This window comes from Oryctolagus cuniculus, chromosome 12 (genome assembly GCF_051225735.1).
Source record: "Oryctolagus cuniculus isolate XC-2025 breed Fujian yellow rabbit chromosome 12, ASM5122573v1, whole genome shotgun sequence".
Classification (NCBI taxonomy): Eukaryota; Metazoa; Chordata; class Mammalia; order Lagomorpha; family Leporidae; genus Oryctolagus; species Oryctolagus cuniculus.
Window position 1 is genome coordinate 80,597,808 of NC_142878.1, and position 27,752 is coordinate 80,625,559.

The 27,752-nt window shown below is 47.2% G+C and overlaps 1 protein-coding gene across 4 annotated transcripts in view; it reads left to right on the top strand.

Moving 5' to 3' along the window:
* The window catches only part of MYZAP (myocardial zonula adherens protein), a 100,978-nt gene that overhangs the window by 38,976 nt on the left and 34,250 nt on the right, over positions 1 to 27,752 (top strand). For 2 of the 4 annotated variants that reach the window (XM_008268956.5, XM_070054263.2), the window contains 6 exons: positions 1,645 to 1,797; positions 4,604 to 4,729; positions 6,052 to 6,180; positions 9,154 to 9,233; positions 14,282 to 14,387; positions 20,976 to 24,914. In XM_008268956.5, coding sequence (XP_008267178.1) covers positions 1,645 to 1,797; positions 4,604 to 4,729; positions 6,052 to 6,180; positions 9,154 to 9,233; positions 14,282 to 14,387; positions 20,976 to 21,029 — 648 coding nt within the window. In that variant the 3' untranslated portion in view covers positions 21,030 to 24,914. Of the gene's footprint in view, positions 1 to 1,644; positions 1,798 to 4,603; positions 4,730 to 6,051; positions 6,181 to 9,153; positions 9,234 to 14,281; positions 14,388 to 20,975; positions 24,915 to 27,752 lie in introns of those variants that run through there. The other 2 variants (XM_008268955.4, XM_002717707.6) reach the window with 1 other exon arrangement.

Sequence of the window (27,752 nt, forward strand, 5' to 3'; positions counted from 1 at the left end):
GAGAGATCTACTGTTAGAGTAAGGTCAGCCCCAACACAGGAACCCTGGTTGGTTTCTAGTTAATGTTCAGAATCTTACTCATGGGCAGCAAAGGAGCCATATAAAACTAAAAGATTAAACCATTGTTACAAAAAGAGAGAGAGAGAGAGAGAGAGAGAGAGAGAGATGGAGAGAGAAGTTTCCGTTTCATAGTCAGGAAGGTGGTGGTAGTTGGCTTCTTATTTGTGAAAGATCCCAGCCTCTTCCTCTTGCTCATTCTGCCTGCTGTCATTATTATCAAGGGTGAGACCAGGGCCTAGGTTAGATTTCATAGAACGTAGGAGCTAGAACTGTTGAGATGATCTCCAGTCTCTTTGTTTTATGGATGAACAAATTGAGACCAACAGAGAGACATGACATGCACAAGGCGTAGAACTAGTGGAAGAGCCAGGATCAGAAGCCTCCTGGCCTCTTGGTGCAGATTGTAGGTTTTTGTGTAGTTGTGGGATTTAGTTCCTGTAAAGGCGGTGGGGCTCAGCGAGGGGAGTGGTAAGGCCAGGGGATTGCTAAAGCCCTCTTGACGTTCAGATGTTCTGTGATTCCATGTTTCCAAATGGCTTCAGCATTTCCTGTAATTCCTGATAACTTCCATTAGAAGTTCTCTTTCCTGATTCAAAAAGATTCAGGAAGAAGAGGTTTGTTACTGTCCCAAGGGGAAGCTGCAGAGCTGGGGAGGCTTCAGATGGATCATTCAACAAAGAGGACAAAGGTGTGAGAAATGTCACCACCAGAGTTTGCGGATCTTCTGATCTGAGGTTGTTGATTAACCTGAGGATGCGTGGAGGGTACCACAACCCAGTGTCTGACGGCAGGAGTTCTCGAAGCCATTTCTCTCTGAGCAAAGTTAGCCAGATAGAAACTGAAGCCGTAAATAGCAACACAATTTGTTTAAATATTCCTGCTTCAGTGGGTGGCCTGGAGCAATAGTTATCATGCTTTTGATAGATGTTAGACCTGTATCAAATGCTATCCCATGGTGCTTTTTTTGTCACTATCCTCTCTGCCTACGGGGGGAAGCTGAGACATTTGCAGGCATTGGCATAGCCTCAGCCTGGTTGTCACTATCCTGACAGGCGATCTGGAAGTACAGACGTGACAGCTCTTTTCATAAAAAAGGGAGCTATCTCCATCCTATAAAACTCATATTTCATTGTGGGAATATGAAAAATACAGAAAAAAGAAAAAATAATTATCCATAAACCTATCCAACAGTGAAAGCTGTTATTTGCATTTTCTCCTTAGTCTTTCCTGTCTCTGTACATAAATATGTATTTGAACCAGTGTGTAGCCATACTTTTCAAAATAGAATTGTACTATGCTATTTTTCCACATGAAACAATGTGTTAGTAACAATTTTCCTTGGAAAAAGTACATTTCTCTCCATTTCTGTCCACCCTAAGTGGTATTGGCAGCGGCTTTGGGACACAATGGGGAGGCTCCCTGGCCCATCAGAGTATAGGGTGGCAGACCTCTTGACCATGGGAGGCCCTGGGTCCTCACATCTCCTGCAGAGGCATAAGACAAAGATGTCCCAGTGCTTGACTCCAGAGGCCTTGCTTTTGTGCGCCACTAGATCTCGTTTGGTTTTTATTTGCCTCCAAACAGAAAACCCTCGTGGATGTTACTTTGGAAAATAGCAACATTAAGGATCAGATTCGAAATTTGCAGCAGACGTATGACGCATCTGTGGAGAAGCTACGGGAGAAGCAGAGGCAGTTAGAGGCGGCGCAAGTGGAAAATCAGCTGCTAAAAATGAAGGTAAGGAGGTGGAGTCGAGATTCCCTGCAAACCTTCTTCTCTTCCCTTTGCCTCTCTCTTCCCATCCTCTACTCTTTCATTTCCTTCTCTCCATTCTCCTCTTCATTAGATTTTCACACCCCACAGGGCTTTGTCTTGAAGGCAAGAGGAGGTACCTGTGTCCCAGCTGTCCATAAACATCTTCGCTGGGCACTACTCCCTAGGCTCCCGGTGGCCTCAAAGGCTGCTTAGCAGGCAATCGGGCTGCCCACAGGTGTGGGCCTTCAGAAGTTTTGGGGATATAGCCCTGTGCTGTTGAGATTTTTCTTTGAGCTCCAGAGATCTTCCTGTCTGACTTAACAAAACAGAGGTAAGGGACACACAGTTCAGTGGCACTTGGACTCTGGTCTCCCCAGGAACAAAAGCAGTGGTGGCTGAGGACTCTAGGGAACATCTCTCTTGCCCAGCAGGCTGTGCAGATTCCTGTGCTGGGCCCCCTAGCGCCCTGGAGGTGTTAGTGCTGTCCCCACATTTGAAATGTGGACAGATTTCCTGCCCAGGGACAGGGGACCCATGAATGGCTCATGGACGACTTTCAAAACATTATTTCCCAAGTGTATTCTTTTTTTTTAACCTAAGTCTGTAGTTTTAAAATTGTTCATTGCAGGCCTATGTTATAATTTATAATTTATAGCATAATTTATTGCTCAGACCAGAATATGACAGGGAAGGAAAGGTGGTGATTTAAGTAGGGAAACAAGCTGGGAGCTGTGGTCCTTCTCACTATGGGTTTCAGACAGGCTAGATGGAGAGGAAGGGTTGCCGTGCTGCACACACTCTGTTGCTACCCCATAAGGGTTCAGCCTTCACCGTCTGCAAGCCCTTCACACAAACACCCTGGGAGTGGGGGAAGGAACCAGACAGCCACAGGATAGGTCAGCTCCTCTTTTAGCCTGGTGATTCAGATGTCCACGTCTCACACTGGAGAACCTGTGTGTGCGTCCCAGCTCCAGCTCCCAGTTCCAGCTTCCTGCTAATGCAGATCCCGAGAGGCAACAGTGGTGGCTGAAGTAGCTGGGTACCTGTCACCCATGTGGGAGACCTGGACTGCATTCCTGTCTTTAACTTTGGCCCAGCCCTGGCTGTTGCAGACATTTAGTAGAGTAGACCAGCAGAAGGAAACTCATTCTGTGTGTCTGCCTCTCAAATTAAAAAAAAAAAAATACTTTGGGAGAAACAAAGGTTTATGGTTATAAGTCTGAGATTGTAGATTTAAATATTTTTTTCAGCTTAGAAGCTTTATCCAGTTGTCCATTCCATAAATACTTACTGAGAGTCTGCTATTTGTGTCTATCTTGTACATTGCTAGTGGGTGCAATGGTTCTTATCAGACTTTGGGGCATCAGTAAGCAGCCTGGCAGCCTGGCTGCTTCCCTGAGTCCAGGCTCTAAGTTTAGCCTATAGTTGTCTCTTAAAGAGACTGATGTTTGTTTTCAATCTGACCAGAAGAGCTAAAGGTTTTCCCCTATTATTCCTCTTTTTTTTTTTTTTTTTTTACAGGCAGAGTGAACAGTGAGAGAGAGAGAGACAGAGAGAAAGGTCTTCCTTTGCCGTTGGTTCACCCTCCAATGGCTGCCGCAGCCGGTGCACTACAGCCGGCGCACCGCGCTGATCCAAAGGCAGGAGCCAGGTGCTTCTCCTGGTCTCCCATGGGGTGCAGGGCCCAAGCACCTGGGCCATCCTCCACTGCACTCCCTGGCCACAGCAAAGAGCTGGCCTGGAAGAGGGGCAACCGGGACAGAATCCGGCGCCCTGACCGGGACTAGAACCTGGTGTGCCGGTGCCGCTAGGCAGAGGATTAGCCTAGTGAGCCACAGCGCCGGCCGTGTTCCTCTTATTTTATCACTCCTCACCTCCCTAGATATAAAAATAAAGTTATAGAGACTCAGAATATTTTCACATGACCTGGTGCAGAGTGAGCAGGCCTCCAGGGAGAGAGTCCTATCTCACAGTCTGTGTGTGCACTGGGAGTGATATGTGTGGTGCACCCATCCTCTCTCAGCTAATGATAACCTCTGCTTGATATTTTCCATTTTGTGGCTTCTAGATGCCAACACTTGCCCAGTGATGAGAAGGGAGAGTTAAAGGGCATCAAGAGAAACTTGTCGCATTTCTGACATAAGTATCACATCACCTCCTGAGGTTGAAGATTCCCGCCCTTGTCGAGTGGTGATGCAACCATTTGCCGCAACGCTGTGAGACAAACAATAACCTGGAAGGAAGGGACAGAGCAGACCTTCAGTAGGATAAAATCAGTGGCAGGAAGAGTACAAGTGAGGCAGAAAGAAAGCATCAGCCCTCACTATCCGTGGTCCTGCTTGCTCGTCTCTCCTAAGCTGGACCTGATCAGGGCATGGGAGGCACCTGCTTAGTGTTTGCCTAGATGGGTTGGACTGTTTCCAAACAGAACATTTGGGAAAGCACAACAGTGTGGAAAGGATGAGTCCAGATTTCTTATTTTAGCCCAGCTGACATCTCAGCCTAGAGTCTGGCTTGGCCAAAGCAGCTCATGGAATTGCTTAGAGAAGTGAGTGTCCACCTGTTGGAAATGGACTCACGTGAGCCCCACTGTCAGACGCCAGCAATGTCAGTGTAAAGTGCGGTTTTCTTCTTCTGTGCCTCCACTCACCCCTCCTCCTTCCTCCTCCTCTCCCTGCCCCATTCCTGCCTGCGGCTTCTCTCCACGACAGAACCCTGGGCGATGGGAAAATTGCTGATTGCCCTGTAGCCTGCAAAAGCTGTAGTTCTGAGATGGGTCTCTTTGCAGGTGGAATCATCCCAAGAAGCCAATGCTGAGGTCTTGCGAGAGATGACCAAGAAGCTGTACAGCCAGTATGAAGAGAAGCTGCAGGCAGAGCAGCAGAAGCACAGCGCTGAGAGAGAGGCCCTCCTGGTGCGTATGCCGCAGCTGCCAGTGAGGGGATGCACGGCATTGTCGACGAAGCTCAAGTGGTCGGGTTTCTTCTTAGAAGCCACTGAGTGGGCTCAGACATGGCTGAGGGATCCAGGAATGGATTCATTTGCTATTCACTTCCCTTCCAGCCTACCTTCCTGCTTTCGCTCATCACCCTCCCTGCTGTAAATGCACGTCTTCCTCTAGCTAATCTGGGCATTTGCCACCATCCAAGCTTGCCTGCAACTGTGCCCTTCCTTACTCCATTTGCCCCTCTTTCTCTGTCCTTGATCCCCGAAAACCTTGAGAGCGCTATCTTCTCCAGGCATGAAATTTCTTTCTTTCATGCATCTGGAAGCAACTTTGTCCTTGCAAAGCCCACTCTGTCTCTTCGCCCTTGGCCGTGGGATTCTGTTACACTTGTCACTAGTTAGCCTGTATTGCTCAGATCTTCAGTTCCCTAGAAGAACATGCATTCCTTGAAGTTACCTGTGTCTTTAGGCTTCTTAAATGTGCCAGAGATGGGGTTTTCTTCTTTGGTGCGAGTTGGTGCATGGTAGTAGGGAGAAAGATCTGGGAATTGTGCATTCAATTCCAGATCAAACTCTGCTTCCCTTTGCACTGTTGACAAATACAGTGATCCTCTGAGCATCTCTTCAGTGTTCACCAGCTCTTTTCTTCTGGACAATTTTTAGACATAAAGACTCCAGGGGGGGCCGGCGCCGCGGCTCACTAGGCTAATCCTCCGCCTTGCGGCACCGGCACACCGGGTTCTAGTCCCGGTTGGGGCGCTGGATTCTGTCCCGGTTGCCCCTCTTCCAGGTCAGCTCTCTGCTGTGGCCAGGGAGTGCAGTGGAGGATGGCCCAGGTGCTTGGGCCCTGCACCCCATGGGAGACCAGGAAAAGCACCTGGCTCCTGGCTCCTGCCATCGGACCAGTGCGGTGCGCCGGCCGCAGTGCGCCGGCCGCGGCAGCCATTGGAGGGTGAACCAACGGCAAAGGAAGACCTTTCTCTCTGTCTCTCTCTCTCACTGTCCACTCTGCCTGTCAAAAAATTAAAAAAAAAAAAAAAAGACTCCAGGAGGAAAATGGAGAAAATTTAACCAGATGCCTTAAAAAAAGCCACACGATGTGTCTGCATTCTTAGATGAGAACCAGAATCGTGGAGGTTGGGCTTATGATCCGTGAGGCACTTTTAGGTTTGCGGGGTCGTGCTTTAGAGAAAACTCATGACTGAGGAAGGTCAGCGCTGTTGGGAGCCTGATGAAGGAAGGATCTAGGTGCTCCGTGCCGGTCCTGAGAAGAAGGTGTTTCTTTTGCAGGAAGAAACCAATAGTTTCCTGAAAGCTATTGAAGAAGCAAATAAAAAGATGCAAGCAGCAGAGATCAGCCTAGAGGAGAAAGACCAGAGGATCGGGGAGCTGGACAGGCTGATTGAGCGCATGGAAAAGGTAACGGACACAGCCTTGGGCCTGTTACACACTTGCCCACACTGCCCTGAGTTAGCGCAGGTTTCCTGGCAGGCCTATCTGAAGATCAAAAAAGCCCTCAACATCTCTCTCATCCCCTCCCCTCCAGTTTGCAATTAAAAACAGAGCCAGATCTATATAATAAAGTGTAAGGAAGTCCAACAGAATTCTCATTTTTCCCCATGGTAACTATTTTGATGGTTTCCGAAAATATTACATATGAAATTCTTCACAAAAATTAACATGTTAGCAACCCTGCTTTGCCTGAGCTGAGCCTACCTGTTGGGTAATCAGGCCCTATTTGGATGTCCCATCAATACCCCAGCCCTGTTGTGTCTGGAGCCTGGCACCTGGGGGAGTGGGGAAGGCCACATTTCTCTGTGCGTGTGGCAGGAGGCTGACACGTGGGCAGGGAGACTCATGGAGGCCAGGAGCTCACCTGAGACATTGAAGCCAGTTTAGAGAAAGAGTAGAGGCAGGAAACCAGGAGTGGAGAAGAGGGAAGAAGGGGTGGGAGAGAGGCAAGAGGAAAGGAGGAATGGAAGAAAGAGAAAGGATGATGACCCTTAGTGACAGCTGGCGCCTGGGAGAGGACCTGGGAGTTTAGGGCCAAGGCTGTGGCAAGTATCCAGAGAAGAGTTCTCTGGCTGCCTTTGAGCCTGCACATAGCGGTGACCTGCTGTGACTGTGACATCATTAGCATCCTGGATCCTGAGAACCTCCACTGTGGTGATGGAGGCAGGGGAAATGACAGCCTGTACAAGGTCACTATCCAGGCTTCCAGGTGATTCTGAGAAGAGGTCTCCTTACCCTTCAGTGTCTTCAGCATAACCTTGTCTGCAGTGCCCTGGGAAGCCCAGGTGTAACTGGAGTGGGAGCTGTGTTGGGTTCAGTATCCTGGGGTTCCATGGCTGCCTGAGGGGGAGTGTCGCTGTTTAGCTAATATCTTTATGTGAGAGGGCTTTGAGCAAACGATATAGTCAGTTATAGTCTTAACCTCTACCCCATGGGAAAACAGAATCCCATCTTTTATGGGGAAGCAGATTGGCACATTTATAGGTAACATCATTGATTGGAGGCTGTGACAGTGACGATAGGGGAAACACAGGTGCCTTCTGGGACTGGGGTGAACTTTCTCCCACATTCCCATCTTGCAGCAGTGAGAGATGCTGGCTAACTGTGGGTGACGCATCTAACTGAGGCTCAAGAACCAGGGTGAGCCGGCAGCATGGTGGAGGTGGTTTGGGCAGTGACACCATCTTTGAGGCAGATAGGGTAGTGGTTCAGAACATAGAGTTCAGAGTCAGGCCGACCTACAGTTTGAATGTTGCTTCTCCTTCTAGTTGTGGGCATTTATTCCACTTTTCCAAACCCAGTTTCTTCTTGGTAAAATGCTGATAACGCTAGTTCTTTTCTGAAGGCTTTCATGAAAAGCCAAGGAGAAGAATCCATGCCAATCCAGCATGGTACCTGGTTCACAGTAAGAGCTCAATGATCTGTGGTTCAGATTTGTATTTTGTAACAGGTTTGCTCCAGAGTCAGCTTTTCTGAGCTGAGCCCGTTTTATAGTTGATCTTTGTACCCATGGAATTTCCTAAGTGTCTAGTTTCTCTGCACTGATTCCTGTGGGCAGCCCTTATGCAACACGAGTGGGGCTGGAGGAGCTGAGGAGGTGGAGGACCGGGCTTCCCTGCCAGCTTTTGAGTAATAGAAAACGTTCCACAAAGCAGGCTGCTTTTTTCTTTAATGATTGAAAATTTATTGTCCTTTCTCTAAATCTTCCTTTCCCATTAGGCTAGAGAAATGCTTCCTTTATCTAGCTAAGATTAGATAGACCAATTTATGCTCTCTTCCCTGCAGGGATAAATCTCTGAGAGCAGGAATCTGGCCAAGTCTCTGTCACACAGCACGCGCTGTGGAACATCCTGTCTGTAGGCAGGAAGTGAGACGGTCTTTGTATCCTGCTCTCATCTGATTTGGCTTTTGTGCAAGGACAAACTGTGTGCCTTTGAATGACTCCCCTAGTACATACTAAGGCTCTCATATTGAGCATTGTATTTGAAATAGCCCCTTTTCTGATCAGTAGTAATCTGCAAAGGAGCAGATAATGTTCTGTGTCTTAATCCAAGGGGTGGTTATCCTGGTGTATACAAATGGAAGAGATTATTGTGTGGTATACACTTAGCATTTTTTGTACTTCAGCTTAAAGAAAAATTAAAAGTGTACTGTAAGTTAGGTCTTGTCCAACTTTACAGCAGCTCTTTTCTGGGGCAAGTGGGTGCTCACTTGTGAAAGATTCACCACTCTTATTTTAGGGATGCTGTGGTTTGGATATTAATGTGGGTGTCTCTCAGAGGCCCTTGTGTTAGATGCTTGCTCTTCAGGGTGTTACTACTGGGAGGTGCGGGAACCATTAGGAAATAGAGAGAGAGAGAAAGATCTTTTATCCATTGGTTCACTACCCTTGCAACAGCCACGGCCAGGCTAGGCCACAGCCAGGAGCTTTCCAGGTCTCCCACATGGCTGACAGTCCACTGCCTTCCCAGGCGGATCAGTAGGAAGCTGGATCTGAAGCAGATCAGCCAAATCTCAGACTGGTCCTCTGATATAGGATGTCTGTGTCGCAAGCAGTGACTTAACCCACTGTGCCACTGTGCTGGCCCTAGGGTAAATTTTAAAATCTGCATACATATACCAAGAGTGTACAAAGTGCACAACTTGACACCTATATGTTTCCTATTGCTACTATAAAAATTAACACAAAGTTTCAGCTTACAAATATGAATTTGTATTGGTACATGCCAGCTGATTTGGCACTATCAGTGAACTTCAGACTCTGGGTAAGTGGGTATGTAAACCTGGGTGGGGAAGTACAGAGACTGGACACACTAGTGCTGGAATTGCTTGCTGCGCTTGGGGTCCACTGAGGAAAACATCACTTTTGGTCTGTTTTAGGAGCGGCATCAGCTTCAACTCCAACTCTTGGAACATGAGACAGAAATGTCAGGGGAAGTAATTGATTCTGACAAGGAGAGGTAAGTGGCTGCCCCTTGTGGTGGGGCTTAGCTGGTAGACATGCTGTGTTTTTGTGGGTGCATTTGACCCTTCTTTTCCCACAATGTTTTACATCCATTTATTTTTACTTAAAACATTCTTTGTTCCTCCTTCCTCTTTGGATATCCTTTAAAAAAACCTCTGTAGTACATAACATTACTTTTTTTTTTTTTTTTTAAGATTTATTTATTTGGAAAAGTTTCAGAGAGAGGAGAGCCAGAGAAAGAGTAATCTTCCATCCACTGGTTCACTCCCCGTGTCCAGAATGATCAGGGCTGTGCTAGGCTGAAGCCAGGAGCTTCTTCTGGGTCTCCCATGTGGGTGCAGGGGCCCAAGGACTTGAGCCATCTTCCACTGCTTTCTCAGGCACATTAGCAGGGAGCTGGATCAGAAGTGGAACAGCCAGGACTTGAACTGGCGCCCATATGGGATCCTCAGTGCTGCAGGTGGCAGCTTAATCTGCTGTGCCACAATATCACATTTCATCTAATGAAACCATATCCTAATGCCTCTCTTATAATCTCTTAGCAAAAACACATTTACCTTTGGCTTATAGAATTGTTCCCTTTGGTAGTTTTAAATACATATGTTAATTGCAGTCTTAATCCTTAGCAATTGTAAACTACCTGTATTCTATAGGCAGATACCATTTTATACTTTTTAGAAATGTTTTCTCACGAACAATTTGATGTATTTATTAACAGAACCATACAATCATATATACACCCAGGGTGTACATAATTTTAAGAAAGCAAAAATTAAATCTGTTTCAACTTGTGTTTCACAATATTTGAATATTTTATCTTATTTGTGTGGGGAGCAACTCGGACTAGACTAAGTTACTGGAATTAAGACTTATTCTATGCATCTGCTCTCCCACAATATGGCGCTGAGAAGGGAGAAACAGCTTCTACACAGCTGCCTCCAGTTCAACCAATAAACTGTAGGACCTACTCCTGATTGGAGGAGAGCAGCGTACTCGGTGTGTGGGTAGCAGAGTTGGGATTGGTGAAAGAGGACTATAAAGGAGGAGAGAGACAACATGCACCAGGAACATCTAAGGGGAACATCTATCTGAAGGAACACCTGTGCAGCCCCCCAGAGAGCCGGCCGGCGGTGTGCCGCTCCCCTGCGGAAGTGGGGAATGTGGCCAGGGGGAACCGCCCTTCCACGGAGGTGGAAGGGACGGTAGCCAACCCGGGAAGAACCAGCAGCAAACCTGGGGACGGCCGAGCAGACGAAAGAACAGCGCAGGGTCCTGTGTCGTTCCTCCATGAAGAGGGGGAGCGACAATTTGGAAATTGCCTAGATATTTAATGAATATCTGCCATTTTCTTTTAACTTAATAAAACTAAAAGGATGTAGTTATCAAAGATGTTAGAGAAACCTTTAAAGCAAGCATAGTTTAAAAAATAGTTTCCGATAAAAGTATATTTATAAACTTTCTTTCCATTTATGTCTATTGATTCATTCATTCTTAGGTCAGACTCCTTTTTATATTAAACATGTAATAAAGAAAATGTTGCGTGTCTGAATTATATATACTGCTGATGGAAATTTTTGTTTAAAAAAATTTATATGAAAGGCAGAACTGGTGCCGCGGCTCACTAGGCTAATCCTCCGCCTTGTGGCGTCGGCACACCAGGTTCTAGTCCCGGTCGGGGTTCCGGATTCTGTCCCAGTTGCCCCTCTTCCAGGCCAGCTCTCTGCTGTGGCCCGGGAGTGCAGTGGAGGATGGCCCAGGTGCTTGGGCCCTGCACCCCATGGGAGACCAGGAGAAGTACCTGGCTCCTGCCATTGGATCAGCACGGTGCGCCGGCTGCAGCGCGCCAGCCACGGCCATTGGAAGGTGAACCAACGGCAAAGGAAGACCTTTCTCTCTGTCTCTCTCTCTCACTGTCCACTCTGCCTGTCAAAAAAAAAAGAAAGGCAGAGAGACAGAGAATTCCTGTCTGTTGACTGACTTCCCAAATGCTTGCAACAGCCAGGGCTGGGCCAGGCTAAACCCAGGAGCCAGCAACTCAATCTGGTCTCCCATGTGAGTGTCAGAGACCCGTGTACTTGGACCATTACCTGCTGCCTCTGAGGGCGCACATAAGGAGGAAGCTGGATAGACCAGTGAAGCTGGGGCTGAAACCCAAGCACTCTGTTATGAGATGCAGGTGTCCCAAGCATCTGCAAATGGAATAAGATAAAATTCATTTGTTATACTGATTAAAATTCTTGAGACAGGGTGGGAAATCTCACAGACATGTAGAAAGAATGCTAAATTTTCTTCTTTCTTTCTTTCTTTATTTGTTTTCTTTATTTTTTGACAGGCAGAGTGGACAGTGAGAGAGACAGAGAGAAAGGTCTTTCTTTGCCGTTGGTTCACCCTCCAATGGCCACCGCGGCCTGCGCACCGCGCTGATCCGATGGCAGGAGCCAGGTGCTTCTCCTGGTCTCCCATGGGGTGCAGGGCCCAAGCACCTGGGCCATCCTCCACTGCACTCCCTGGCCACAGCAGAGAGCTGGCCTGGAAGAGGGGCAACCGGGACAGAATCCGGCGCCCCGACCGGGACTAGAACCCAGTATGCCAGTGCCGCAACGTGGAGGATTAGCCTACTGAGCTGCGGCGCCGGCCCTAAATTTTCTTTTAAAAAGGAATTTGGGGGTTGGTGCTATGGCAAAGTACGTTAATATGAGGGACCAGCATCCCATATGGTCACAGCTGCTCCACTTCCAATCCAGCTCTCTGCTAATGTGCCTGGGAAAGCAGTGGAAGATGGTCCAGGTACTTGGGCCCCTGCACCCAAATGGGAGACCTGGAAGAAGCTCCTGGCTCCTGACTTTGGATCGGCCCAGCTCCAGCCATTGTGGCCATTTGGGGAGTGAACCAGTAGATGGAAGAACTCTGTCTCTCCCTCTATCTGTAACTCTGCCTCTCAAATAAATAAATATCAATATATAAAAGGAATTTGGATGTATTAGGTGAGAGACAAAGAAGATCCAGAACATGTGCCAGGGTAACTCTACATCATAGGAGTTTAAAAAACCAAAAGACTCTTTAAAAGAATTGGCTGTGTTGGTTCCTTTTTTTTTTTTTTTTTTTTTTTTTAATTTTTGACAAGCAGAGTGGACAGTGAGAGAGAGACAGAGAGAGAGGTCTTCCTTTTGCCGTTGGTTCACCCCCCAATGGCCGCCGCTGCTGGCGCACTGCACTGATCCGATGGCAGGAGCCAGGTGCTTTTCCTGGTCTCCCATGCGGGTGCAGGGCCCAAGAACTTGGGCCATCCTCCACTGCACTCCCGGGCCATAGCAGAGAGCTGGCCTGGAAGAGGGGCAACCAGGACAGAATCCGGCGCCCCGACCGGGACTAGAACCCGGTGTGCTGGCGCCGCTAGGCGGAGGATTAGCCTATTGAGCCACGGCGCTGGCCCTGGTTCCTGAATTACTTAGGGCTCAGCTAGAATTCCTGCCTTTAAGTTTTGGTTGACCCTTGTTTTGTCATTCATGGGGTCATCACTTATTGTAGACTTAAACTTGTACAAGTATGACATTGTACTGACATTGTATGTCATTATATTTTAAAAAATATTTTTAATGCACCTACATTTAAAAAATTACTTATTGGAAGGGCTGCCCCTGGGACACAGTGGGTTAAGCCACTGCTTGTGACTCTGGCATCTGATATAGGTGCCGGTTTCAGTCCTGGCTGCCCCACTTCTAATCCAGCTACTTCTCTCCCACCTGCTTCTGTGATCTTTCCGCCTGCTAATGCACCTGGGAAAGCGGCAGAAGACGGCTCCCGTGCTTGGACCTCTGCTACCCACATGAGTGACCCACATGGAGTTCCTGGCTCTTGGCTTTGGCCTGGTCCAGCCCCATCCATTGTGGCCATTTTGGGAGTGAATCAGTGGATGGAAGATCTCTCTCTCTCTGTCTCTCAAATAAATAAAATCTCTTTAAAAATTATTTGAGAAGCAGAGAGGGAGAGAAGGAGAAAGGGTGCTGTTCCCCATCGGTTCACTTCCTGAATGCCCACAACAGTCAGGATGAAGCCAAGAGGTGGGAACTTAGTCCAGGTCTTCCACCGAGGTGGCAGGAATGTTACTTGAGCCAACAATGCTGCCTTCTAGGGTCTGCAGTAGTAGGAAGCTGGGGTCAGGAGCCTGAGCAAGGTATCAGATCCAGAGACTTCACTGGGGCACGCAGGCATCCTACCTGGCATCGTAACCACTACACTAGGCCAGATACCCTCCCCAGGGCAGGAGTTCTCAGCCACATGTTATAGCCCATGGCTTGTTGTGAGTGTACTGGAATATATCCAAGGCTGTTGCAAGTGCAAAAGTGCAGTCTGTAAATGTTCCCCATAACCTTGAACTCTATCTTGTTGATAAGAAAATTTATCAACTGTGACTAATACCACTTATGCTGGAAATTAATTTACATATATACATTTACATATGTTTTGTTTTATTTCCAAACTCTGCTTAGTAAAACACTGCTTTGTCCTTTTGCTATAAGCATATGAATTCCTGGTTGGAAAATATGGGGGTAGTATACCATCTCTTCTAGAAATTAAAAGGCAAAGAAAGCCATATGTTAATTTTTAGTAAAGGAGCCGAAGTTGGGATGCTTGAGACAAGTTAGTTAACCTCCCTAAGAGTCTGCATATCTGTGGGCGGCAGGAGTCCAGGTACTCGAGCCGTCACCAGCTGCCTCCCAGGATGCACATTAGCAGGAAGCTGGAAACAGGAGCCAGAGCCAGGACTTGAATGCAGACACTCTAATATGGGATATGAGCATCTTAGCCACTAGGCCAAATGTCCGCCCCATTTGCAGGATTAAAACTGGCAAGTGGTGACTTGAAAAGGACTCGAATGTTCTCTTTGTGGTGGGTGGCAGATGAGTAGTTAGCCACCTAGGAGGCCAGTGGAGTGATGAGAGTGTGTCGTGCGGTTTTCCTTGTCTGTGACCATTTTTCGTCAAAGCTGCACCTTTCTGCCTGGGTTGAGGACTGACATGCCTTTCCTGCTGGTTGTGTTAGGTATCAGCAGCTGGAGGAGGCGTCAGCCAGCCTCCGAGAGCGGATCAGACACCTCGATGACATGGTGCACTGCCAGCAGAAGAAAGTCAAGCAGATGGTTGAGGAGGTGAGTCCTCGTGCAAGGCGCGGGCCCAGGACGGCTTCCAGGGTGGGCAAACTGAAGCCCTAGAATAGTTCAGGCTCTCAGCTCAGGCCTGTGGCTCTGAGAGCGCTTGGCCAGGCCGCTGCTGTCTTAGCCCCATGGACCAATGAGCATCCCTCCAAAGGATCAAAGGGTTGCAGGGAAGAGAGCTGTGAAGTGCATTTAATACACTCACCTACGATCAAAGAACAGTGACACCCCAGGGGACACACAAGTGTGTGACAGAAATGGGTACACTGCTCCCAAACCTGCACGCTCTGTCTCCCACCTACTTCTCTGGTCTTTTCCATTTCTGGTGTGTCTGTCTGTTCTGTCTGTTCCTCTTTATTTAAAAATTATTTTTATTTATTTAATTATTTTAATTATTTAATTTATTTGCAAGGCAAAGAAAAAGAGGCATAGAGAGAGAGAGAGAAAGAAAGCTTATATTTACTACAGGTTTATTCCCAAAATGCCTGCAATAGCCAGGCTTGGGCTAGGCTTAAACTGGGAGCTAGCTACTCAACCCAGGTCTCCCACGTGGGTAGCAGGGACTCAAATGCTTGAGCCATCACCTGCTATTTCCCAGGGTGCATTACAGGAAGCTAGGATGAAGAGTGGGGCTGGGGCTTGGACCTAGGCACGCCGATACTGATACAGGATGTGGGCATCCTACATGGAGTCTTAACCGCTGAGCCAAATGCCTGTCCCTGTCTGCCTTTTTGCTCCTTCCTTTCTCATTCTTTCCCCCACACCTGCTGCTTCTTTATCCTTCTCTCTTCCACCACCCTTTCTCTTTTAATGTCTCTGACATGGAACATGAAACCAACTTATACGTCTGCTCTGCTGGGCATAGCTTACACTTCTTGCTCATAAAAAAGGAAGGTAAGTTGGATGTTTATGTTTCTCTAAGACAAAAAGAGTTCTTGCATCTTGTGTGAATGTCATCTGTCTTTCTTATGGTAATGCTCAGTAGAAGGAACTCCACGCTGTGGTAAAGCTAATCACATGTTATTGTAGCTTTTCCTTGCTCAGTTAAAGATAGAACAAGCTGATAGAAAAAGAACACTACTAACAGGGTTATGAGAATTCCTTTGGGTGTAATTCTGTAACTTGCAAAGAAAAGATTTCTATTTAATTGCACATTTAGTCAGCAGTGGAAAAACTGAAAACCTTTCCTTTTATATCAAGCACTGCTCTTAAAAGTTATCTGTCTTACCAATGAATTATTAAAATTAAAAGTATATCTTCTAATAAATAATTCATATACATGACAGATGGACAGGGAATTAAAGGTATATCTGCTTTATTAATTCATAAAATGTTGGGGATATTAGCGTGGTGGGGTTAGGGTCAGGGAATTGGGAGGATGAGGAGGGGATCATCTTTTTTTATTGGGTGTAGAATAAACAGTATACATTAGATAGGTCTTGCCCCAGATGGAAAGTCCAGGTCACACTGGGCTGAATTGTGTGTGTCCTCATTAGCTCACCACACATCGTGGGGAGAAGTAGGATGGCAGAGGCTCAGGGGAGGAAGGCTGGCAGAGGCTCAGGGCAGGAGGTCACACTCCACCTTCACAGGCTCTTCGCCCATCCAGGCAGGAGCACGGCCAGCCCTGCGCCGGGGAGGGAGATGCTGCCATGGCCTTAGCAGCAGGTAGACCTCAGGAGCGCATTGCCCACGGAAAAGCGTGACTTTGTCGTTAGCATCTCGGTGAGCCTGGGCTGTCAGAGCATAGCTTTTCTGCTTCGGACTTTCATACCTGTGAGGTCTGGGGCCAGGGTGTTTATTTTCTCCCATTTTTTTCCCCATGTGACTTACTACCTGCGGGCATGGCATTTCTCTCACCTCTCCTCAGGGGGATGTCTGTGTGGTTCTCAGATCTAACACTAGAGAACCATTACACAAAAACCGCATGTAGACTGGCTTTTATTTATTTATTTTAGATTTATTTGTTTATTTCAAAGTCAGAGTTACAGAGATAGGGAGAGAAAGAGAGATCTTCCATGCACTGGTTCACTTCCCAGATGGCTACAATGGCCAGCACTGAGCTAGGCCCCAACCAGGAACCAGGAGCTTCATCTGGGTCTCCCATATGGGCGGCAGGAGCCCAGACACTTGGGCCATCCTCTGCTACTTTCCAAGATCATTAGCAGGGAGCTGGATCAGAAGTGGAGCAATTGGGACGCAAACCACACCCATCAGGGATGCCAGCATCGCAGGAGGGGGCTTTACTTGCTGTGCCACGATGGCAGCACCTCAGATTGGCTTTTAATTCAGCTAAACTCTTCTCTGCAAGGATTTGACTACTACTGAAGTCAGAGACACTTATTTTCTCACCTACTTCCAGATTATAACAAACATTGCAATTTGAAGGGAGTGCGGCAATATGTATATATTTCATACACAGACATACATGCATGCATCCAGGACAACAGGGAAGCACACAGAGATTGCCACCTACGCCTGCCTTTCCTTCCTGTGATTTCATAGTTCCCACAGAAGCTCCTCTAAGTTCTGATGATGTGCTCCGGAACGGCCCAGATACTGGATCGCAGTCACAGGCTGGGATGTGGACGGGCACCATCAGTGGTAGTACCACCTAGGGACTGGCTGGGTTGTAACCGTGAACAGAGAGGGAAAAAAAAGAGTCTTTTTAGTCTTAAACTATCAAAATCAGATAGGAAAAATTATTGTTTTTCCAGTATACCATGTTAAAAGTGGCAAAAAGTTTGGTTTAAAATGTCAATTTTTGTAGCCATTGACATGAGTACTTTTTTTTTTTTTTTTTTTAGTTAGATCTGTAGAAAAGGGACATGGAAAATGAGGAGTGGGGCCAGCTGAGAGTAGGTGAGGGAACTGGGGAAGACATAGCCAGGGAGAGAGGCGGGAGATGACTCCTCATCACAGGAAGCAATGGAGGAGAGAGAAGGTATTTGTATTTTGTACTGGGATGCAAAGCCAGGTCACAACCACTGGGTGGCGCTTTCAAAGAGGCAAGTTCCAGCTCTTCATTCGAAATGAAGAGATATTGCTAAAATGGGCTGGCCCGGGGAGGCATTTCTCCCTTCGTCATGGGTACATTCCTGCGACGTAAGGAGCTGCGGCACAAGTCGTCTAGTGTTCTCCCCAGTTCAGTGTTCTGTAATCAGAATGCCTGCGCGAAGGCAGCCTGGTGACTGCTCAGTGTTGCTCCTTGTTTACCAGGCTGCACCATCACTGTGTTCACAGCCTTATCATTACTTTGCATAACAAGTGAGTTAGCAAGCGCATAACTAAATCACTTGCAATCACTAGGACAAAATTGTGAGAAGTGTGGGCTACTGAATTGGTCACTTGTGGAATCTTGAACCATGTCTTTAGAAGTGGATTTTTATCTTGAGTTCCTCTGTCTGCACTAAGAGGCAAATTGTACCTAGCATCAGAGTGAGCCTGTAAGTGTGACGGATGTGGGACGAGTTCTGTTTTTCCACATGAAGTCTGGATGTTGTCTGCTTCAGAGCCTTGCTTGCCCCAGGGGTGCCTATCCAGGCCCCAGCCATTGTTGGTGTCATTTTGATCATAAATGGCTTGCAGAAACATAGTTGATTACAATGATGAACTTCTCTTTTTAGCTCAACACATCCGGTATTATTAGTCCTGAGGTTCTTGTAATCAGTAAGCGTTAAACAATGTATTTCTTCCCTCCTCAGTGGAATATCATTTTAATAATATGACTACTAATCTGAATATCAAGTAACTGGCCCGGGTTTTGAAGTCTTTAGCTCAGTAACGACTTGATTTCCATTGTGTGAGACAGTAAGGACTTGGCTGTGTAAGCAGGGCTCGTGGGGAAGCGGGTAGGTCCTTTTTGGAAATGAAGGATTGGTACATATCTTATGAGATCAAGTTCATTGGAGAAAGACAATGCAGTGTCTTCCATTGAGTGTGGAACTGCATACCCCTGCTAAGCTAGGCCTTTGCACTGAATTAAGTCTCCTTTTGTGGTGGACATGAGGGACTGGGTCTTGCCCTCCCGTCACTAGTTCTTGTAGCTGGTTCTGGCTCTACCCAAAGCAAAAAAAGCAAAGCCCCCCAACCCCTACAGACTTTTAAGAGTGTTTACCAGAAAATTTAGAGACATATCAAGGGATGGAAAAGAAATCACACTTGAGGAAAAATTCATTCATCCATTCATCAGAAATCCAGCAGCACTTGCCTTGTGCTGGGCTGGCTACTCGGGGGGGGGGGGGGCGTGCAACCATGCTCCTGCTGTCATGCATCTTACCCACTGCTGTTGCCAGGGTGTGGGCCGCATCAGGAGAGCTGGGAAGAGGGGCAAGCTAGGCAGGGTCCTGAGCCCAGAGCAATGAGCCCCCTTCCCACATCTTGCAGTGTGATTTCTACAGTTAGCAGGGTCATTCCTGCCTGTGCACCTGTCTCACCAAGGCCCAGTCTGCTGTCAACCAGAGCAGCTTTCCGGCCATGGAGAGAAGAGCCAGAGTCTTAGGTGCCCGCCAAAAGGATGATTGACACTTTGGCCAAGGGGTCATGATCCATTATTCATCTGAGTAAACAGCAATTGAACAAGAGTTCTGTTGCTATTTTCCGGTTCAACCATTAAGCAACCTCTAATTTTATCATGTATTCTGATTTCCCATTGCTGTTTGTGATTTGGGAAATGTTTCTTCCAGCAAAAACTGCCTTAAGGGAGTTTCTCTTCAGCTGCAAAGGAGACGTTCTTTCTTTGAACTTCTTTTGCAACAAGTAGCTGCTCTCCCTCCTCTCCGTATAATTTAGATGTTTAATCAGCACGTAGGTGCAGTGAATTGATTTTCTCATTAGTGTTCCACCTAGGCTGCCTGTTAGACTCACCTGGAGAGCTTTAGAAAAAATGCCTGGACCTGGTTGATGGGGGTGGGAGGCAGAGTGGTAACAGGTCATTTTTGTTTGTGTGTTTGTTTTTTTCATGATGTAAGTGAGTGCAGTAGGCAACAAGGGTTGGGAACTGATGCCCGGCAGCCTGACTCTCCCTGCTGGGCTTCCTGTGGCTCCTGTTTCAGGCCAGCCTCCCTCAGAAGTTCCTGTCCCTGAGCTGGAAGGCTGGGGGTGAATCTAGAGGAGGAAGGGCTCAATGGGAGATAGCCATGGTGCGCAGCCTCCAGGGACTGGGAGCACCTGTGTGAGAAAGCTGGGCCAAGTCTGAGACCAAGTCCCAGGAGGGGAGCTTCACCTCCTTCCAGCCCCTGGTCCTGGGAGGAGTGTGTGACAGCTCACTCCTAAGAGCTGGGTTATCTTGGTCGTATCCCCATTGTGAAAAACAGAAATGCTATCCAGATCCACCTGGAGATAAGATGCTACTAAGGTAGGATGAGGTACCCTTGCTAACCAAATAATAGAGACTTTAAGAGACAGAATCCACCACGTCTTTGGAAGTTGGGAACCCACCACCAACAAAGAGACCCAAAGTGGTTCTCATGGACCCTATTTGCACTGTGCACATGTGCACATGCCTGACTTTGTCCTGGTTTAAATTAGCCTCCCTGTCAATACAGAGCCGTTACACCTGGTCAAACAGGACCTCTTTAAAAGAATACTAATTGTGGCCCTTAAGAAGTTAGAAGTTGTCTCTAGAATGGGATAAATAGCAGTATCTACCTGGGTGTGTTTTTTAATAAGAGTTAAATGAGATGATGAAAATACAACACTTAACCTACCAATTGGAACATAGAAAATACCCAGTAGGTACTAGCTGCTATTACTTGTTGTTACTGCTGATGAATGAGTTCCTGCTGTGTATGCCTAAAGTAATGTGAGTTGAAAGCAAAAGTAGCTATGTTGATTTCCTGACCAGTATGCAGGTTTGCCTTTCTTCCCTTTGGGGGTCTTGAGCCCAGTGGGATCTTTGGGTGCACTTCTCTCTTCTTTTCTGCGCTCTCTGCTGTTTTCTCACTTAGCCACTTGTCTTTTGAGTACAATATGTATACATAAAGTGATTTAAAAAATCAAATTCATTCTAAGAATTTTCTATTTTGAATGACTCAGGCATGTACTGGCCACACAGTTTATTTATTTTTAAAGATTTATTTATTTATTTGAAAGTCAGAGTTACACAGAGAAGGAGAGGCAGAGAAAGAGAGAGAGAGAGAGGTCTTCCATCTGCTGGTTCACTCCCCAGCTGGCCACAATGGCCAAAGCTGCACCAATCTGAAGCCAGGAGCCAGGAGCTTCTTCCAGGTCTCCTACATGGGTGCAGGAGCCCAAGGACTTGGGCCATCTTTCACTGCTTTCCCAGGGCATAGCAGAGGGCTGAATCAGAAGTGGAGCAACCGGGACTCGAACTGGTGCCCATATGGGATGCTGGCACTGCAGGCAGCGGCTTTACCTGCTATGCCACAGTGCTGGCCCCGACAACAGTTTATTTTAAAACTGTTGTATGGTGTGCTGAAATGTGCAGCATGCAAGAATACGCTTTTACCAAATGCCCTGGGTTTAGAGGATTCTGAGTACCTGTATTTTCCACAAGGGGGTTGGGAAGGAGCCATAGCACTGAGCCTACCACCCTAACCCACTCAATTGGACTGTCTCCAGATCATGTCGCACGAGCTGTTCTCCAGATTTAGTCTCCGGCTCTTTGGAAGATGATAGAATGGTAGCCTGCTGTGGGTTGGAAGTGATTCCTTTTATTGTTCCTGATTAGAAGAACACTTGTTCATTATCTACTGGGAAGAGGTGACACCTTTGATGAGCGGAGAAACAGAACAGTAAGGACACCCTATTGAAAGGGAAATCTGACCCTGGGGGCCTCCACACACTGTCTGTAAGCTTTACTTGTGCAGCCTCGACTTCAGTCAAGAGAACTCAGAGTCACAGAGTATTTTTAGCAACATGGGTTCCTAGACATCAAAGAAGGAACCATGGAAAAGACTACTAAAGACTTAATTCAGAAAGTGCCAGGTGGAGCCTGGTCTAAAATCTTGGAAAATGAATCCTTGCTTATGGAAAACTGCCAAGGACAACTGCTAAGGAGATGGACGAGAGCTGGAAGAACATCAGAACTCTGGGATTGAAACGCTCCCCATCAGAGCACGTGCCAGAAAATACAGACACAGACAAGTGTCCACGTAGTTTGATTATATTTGTTTATGTATGGGATGTGGCTGGGGGGGGGGTGTCCTGTCTGAGTGGGTAACAGCAACACTAGTCAACTTAGCATTGTTCTTGTTAGCTTAAGAAGAGTTTGGTTTGCTTCTCTCACCTTGGGCCTTTGCACGGATAGAGTTAGTTCAACCAACTTTGTGAAAAGGAGAAGGGCTGAAATTGATTGAAGTGAAATATACTTCATGTGAGCTGTATTTGCATAGAGGTCTGCCTGGAGGTGGCCACGGGTGCTGGTGGTTCCTCACCTGATGATGGCGGTATTAGCCTGCGGCAGCCAGAGGCTGGGCTCCCGAGGGGAAGCCCAGTGTCCCTCCGATGTGGGTTAGCTCTCTCCTCCTCTACTTCTCCTGGCAGAGTGGGCATGTTGATGCTTTCCTGTCATTATTTGCCTTTGATCTTTTGTTTAGGGGCTTCTGCCTGGCTTGAGCAAGTGGGTAGTGGGTGGGAAAGGAAGCAGATGAATAATTTTTCTTGCATCTTGAACCTGTGTATGACACTTGTTTTAGAAGCAGGTCTCGGGTGCTCTGCTGGGTCTCCAGAATTCTTCAAGGGAGATGCAGTCGGATTTTAGCATCTGTCATCTAAATAGTACCCTAGTGTAGTTACTCGCTGTTTCTAGGGATGCCTTTATGGTCACTGGCATTTGTTCTAGTGGAATAGATTAATTACCCAATTTCAAAAAGTAGATAACACAAATGAAAGGAAGGCAGTTATTTTTAGACATGGTGGGTCACTCTCTCCCACGGTGGAATACTCTCCTTTGACCTTGGAGTTTCTTTTCTTTTGGGCTACGGACAGTGCCTGGAGGCCAGGTCAGCTTTTCACTGCGGAGCAGGTGGTGGGTGTGGTGCCCAGACTTAGAGGCCCTTCTGTACTGTGCCCTGGGTGCGTCATGCAGCTTCCCCAGCCTTGGCCCTGATCCTGTTGATCTCCTTGAGTCTGAGTCCCTTTGTGTCACAGGATCTACCTCCGCTTGCTCCTGTCTGCCTTTGCTGCTGTCTCTTAATTTGCCCCTTCCCTGCCTGCACTGACATTGGGTGTGAACTTGGTTTCCTGCCTGTCAAACCCAAGATATGTGCTCAGATCCTGCCCTTCCACCCCACCCACTCCATCCCCGTCCTCTTACCCTGCCTTTAATTGGATCCTTCATCCTGGACTCTTATGGTTACAGCTGTGTCACATGGGCACTCACGTCCCCATCCAAAGGAGGGGCTGCTCAAAAGTTGAGGCAGAATTTACTTACAAGAAATGAAAATGTTATGGTTTTAAATTCACTTCTTTATTTTAAGACCTTAGATAACTTTATCAAAGATGTGAAATAGAAAGAACATGATTTTGTCAGCCTTTTTTCCCTTCGTAGCCTAGGAAGAGCCCTTGCAGGTTCATTTTATGACAATACTGATTAATGTGTTCATAATAGAAATTGTCCTTTTGATCGAGATATTCTTCTCTTTGTAAATGTCATGGAACCCACATGATATTTATTGGGACTGCTTCTGACTGCCTTGGAACTGGTTTCTTAGAGACCTGGATGCCTAGTTTGTGGCCATAGAAAATATGTGAGGCTAAGCAGTTCGTGTTCCGGGTCGTTACCAGCTATTGAATGCGTCTCTTGTTCTGAGAGTATGACATGGACTTCGCATTCCCACATTTACCCTCTGAGGGAGATACTATTGCCCAGTTTTTTAAGCGCAAGCGACTGTGGTTGAAGATCTTAAAAAATAAGTAGCCGGCAGTCTCTCAGCAGAGTGGTGGTGCTCCATCCGCATCCTGATCTTCAGCTCCGAAGCTGCCTGTGTCCTTTTCTTCTTCTCTTTTTCATTAGGAAAAGTTGTAAACAGAAAAAATTACAGAGGATGACAAAAACAAAAAACCATGTATCCTTCTCCAGAATCATCACGTTACAATTTTGGCAGATTTGTTTCTGATTTTTTTTTTTAAGTCAAAGCAGACATTACAGATAAAGAAAAGAATCTCTTCTGATGCCTGACAGTCTTGTTCCTCTTCCTCCTTCTGTGTTTCCTCCCTCCCTCTCCACCGGCACTCCTGCTCCAGAGGCAGATTGTTCCAGGCCATGTTTTGACGCCTTTATTGCATTGATGTGTATATGTATTTATTGTACTACGCAAGGGGACTTCAAAAAGTCCATGAAAATGGAATTACAAGATAAGTTTATTTTGGTACAGATATTTTTGAAATCCATGTATAATTTCTTTTTGTAATGCCCATTTTTCACATATATTTTGAAGTCACCTCCTGTAGCTTAGTTTTGGGGCTTAAAAGTTTATATAAAATTTATTTTGTATTGTAGAAAATAATTTGTATTGTAGAAAATGTTGCTGTATATAATTTCTGCTTACTCCTCTCCCCAGTTTTGTTTCCGTATGTTATCACATTGAGGTCTGAATTGTGAGTCATCTCATGGCTGTGTAATATACTTTTATATGTATATATTGTAATTTATTCGGTGGATAGATGTTTCATTTGTTTCCAGATTTTTATTGTTTTACACACAATGACAAATGTCTCCATGCTGCTTTAGAAAAATTGCTAGGGTGTGGGGTTGACACCATTTCAGCATTACGAGATGTTGCCCAATGGTTCCCAGTGTGCATTTCTGTCGGTCATGTAGGGAGGGCAGATTTTTCCCGACACTCACTGCCACTTGGCACTGTGTGGACTATAATTTTGACTATTTATGAAATTGCATCTTATGTTTTAATTTGCGTCAGCCTGATTATTGCTCATAACAAGTTGTGATGTTGAGTAACTTTGCAGTCTTCTTGGGCATTCAGGGTGCCGCCTTTATGAACTGGTTGTTAATATCCTTTATTCATTTTATGTTAGGTTTTATCATTTTCCTGCCCATTTGTAGGAATTCTGCATGTTATTGATATTTATCACTTATCAAAAAGTATTTGGTGCTACCATCTCCTAGTCAGTGTTTTTTGTTTGCTTATTGGTATATCTTATAATTTACACATCTTTGATTTTGGTGTGAAGTTAACTTTTTGTCGTTTGTCATTTGTGGTGTTGCTTGTTCATTTGTCATAAAGTTGTCTTCTGTAATTCAAAGCTTTGGTTTTCATGTTTAAGTCTTTAGTTACAACTTACGTGCCTGTTCCCTGCACCCTCCCTTACTGCCTTCCTCCATGGCACTCAACATCTTGTAGTATCCTTTCCCTATCTGTTTGTGCTTATGTGTGGGGCTTGGGGTCTGCCTCCCTCCATTAGAATGTAAGCTCCGCAAGAGCAGGGACTTTTGTGTGATTTATTTATGGTCCTCTCCCTACTATCTGAGACAGTCACTAGCATACAGCAGGTGCTCAATAAATATTTGCCGAACAAATAAAGAATAACCGATGTGGAGCATTTTTGTGTGTGTGTAAGTGACATGCAGAGGTCTCTGTCTCTCCTTCTCCCCATCCTTCTCCACTCCTGGGAGGTTTGATCTCTATCACCATTGTCTTACTGGATTTTCTTTTTGTCCTCTTTGTTAAGCAGGAGTTTTTCCATGCAGCTGTGCTGTTGTCTTTGAATGTTCTGGTTCTCCTGCTCCTCTGCTGAAGTCTATAGGGCTCCCAGCCTTGGGCTTAGTGTCGCTCCCCGTCTTCGTGGAGGAACGACACAGGACCCTGTGCTGTTCTTTTGTCTGCTCGGCCCTCCCCGGGTTTGCTGCTGGTTCTTCCCAGGTTGGCTACCGACCCTTCCACCTCCGTGGAAGGGCGGTTCCCCCAGCCACATTCCCCACTTCCGCGGGGGAGCGGCACACCGCCGGCCGGCTCTCTCGGGGGCTGCTCAGGTGTTCCCCTTAGATGTTCCCCTTAGATGTTCCTCGTGCATGCCGTCTCTCTCCTCCTTTATAGTCCTCTTCCACCAATCCCAACTCTGCTACCCACATGCCGAGTACGCTGCTCTCCTCCAATCAGGAGCAGGTCCCACAGTTTATTGGTTGAACTGGAGGCAGCTGTGTAGAAGCTGTTTCCCTTCTCAGCGCCATATTGTGGGAAAGCAGATGCATAGAATAAGTCTTAATTCCAGTAACTAGTCTAGTCCGAGTTGCTCCCAGTTGCTCCCCACAGATCCCCCTTTCTTTTTATTTTTGGCGTTGATACGCTCCTGTCTTCGGTGCCCCGCGGCACACACTCTGCTCTGCTTGCTAGAGTTGCCCACAGGTTCTTACAAGTCCTATCAATCAGGCAAACCGAATCTGGGTCCTCTCTTCGCCATGTTGTGAGGAGGTTTTTAGGCGCTGATGCGTGCCTGTGTTCGGTGCCCTGCAGCGCATGCTCTGCTCTGCCTGCAGGTGCTTACAAGCCCTAGCAATCAGGCAAACCGAATCCAAGCCTTCTCATTGCCGTATTGTGGGGAGACTTACTGGTATTGATAACGTGCCTGTCTTCGGTGACCTGCGGCGCATAAGCTGCTAGCCGCCCTCAGGTGCTCATCGCCTCACTAATCAGGCAGACCGAATCCAAGCTCTCTCATTGCCATGTTGTGGGGTGGCCTTTCTATTTCTCTATTTCTCTATGTCCGGGCATTCCTATTTCTCCCATTTTACTTCTATCTTCCAGCATTCCTATTTCTCTCATTTTACTTCTAAACTTCTGTTTCTCTTATCCCTGCGGCTTCCCGGCGCCCGCCCCGAGGCTGCTTCTCGGCACCTCGCCCTGCGGCAGCTTCACGGCTCTGCGCGGCTTCCCGGTGCCTCGCCCCGCCAGCGGGCTCCCGGCTCTGCGCGGCTCGGCTTCGCGCGCACACTCCGCGGTCTCCACGCCCCTTCGCATCCGCACCACGGCCTCGCGCCAGCCCCGCGTTCCCTATCCATTCACGCCGCGTGCAGAGAGAGCACTTAGGAATAGGAGTGAGGTTGAGGAGGAGCCAGAGGCAGCTGAGAGGGAGCTCCTCTCGGAAGGACAGACAGTAAATATTTGGGGAGCACTGTTTATGAGCCAAGTGTAAAAATGGATGTGAATTCTGACTCTCTGGACTTTCTGGCTCACATCTGAACTCATTAGATCCTGTGGCCGGCGCTGCGGCTCACTAAGCTAATCTTCCGCCTGGGGCGCCAGCACACCAGGTTCTAGCCCCGGATGAGGCACCGGATTCTGTCCCTGTTGCTCCTCTTCCAGGCCAGCTCTCTGCTGTGGCCCGGGAGTGCAGTGGAGGATGGCCCAGGTCCTTGGGCCCTGCACCCGCATGGGAGACCAGGAGAAGCACCTGGCTCCTGGCTTTGGATCGGTGCAGCGTGCTGGCCGTGGCAGCCACTTGTGGGGGTGAACCAATGGAAAAAGGAAAACCTTTGTCTCTGTCTCTCTCTCTCTCTCACTGTCTAACTCTGCCTGTGGGGGGGGGGGGAGGGGAAGAACCTGATGCATCGTGTGACAAGTGACAGGCATAGTTATGAGCTGTGCATACTGGACACAGAAGCTGGAAAACACAGTTGTGTGGCTCTGCATCCTGTCTCTGCTTCTGACTAGGCTTCTTTATTAAGCAAATTGCTTATCATCTCCTAGATTGTTTCCTTATCAATAAAGCAGCAAAGATCATCTTGGAACCTCCTCCAGAGATGGTTTTAAGGACTGGCTGGTAGAATGCATGAGGACTGCTTAGCATAGTACCTATATATAAGAACTAACTGTGTGGGTGGGGAGTCTTTACATAAGGGGCAGGCCTGGCAGGATGGGTTAGATTTTTTTTAAGGCAGGGAATGGATAGGTGGGAAAGGTCATGCCATAGAAGGGAGAACAATGCAAACACAGAGACCAGAGGAGATGCACATAGTTGAGTTCAGGGAGCATTAATCTGGTGTAACTGGATTGTATGAGGGAGTGATCAGTGAAGAGGATGAGACCAGTTGTGGTGGGTGATCAGCACCAAGCCAAGGAAAATGCCTTTTGTTACCTTGCTCTGAAGTCCTCTAGGGCTTCCTGTTGCTTGATCAGATCTGAGTCCTAGAGAGATGCCCCTGGCAGGCGATACAGGCAAATGGAAGGGGAGAGGACAGGAGGGCACCTGGAAGGGAACAAAGGAGTCCTACCCAGTGCTGGTGAGGATTCCTATTCCAGAGCACTTGAACTTGAGGAGCTTTTTTTTTTTTTTCAAAATTTTTAGTGCCAGTTTTCTGCCAGGTATAGATCTCGTTACTTCCATATGTATTCATTGTATGGTTCTGAAATCATTCTTTCTGCGGATATTAGTGTTCAG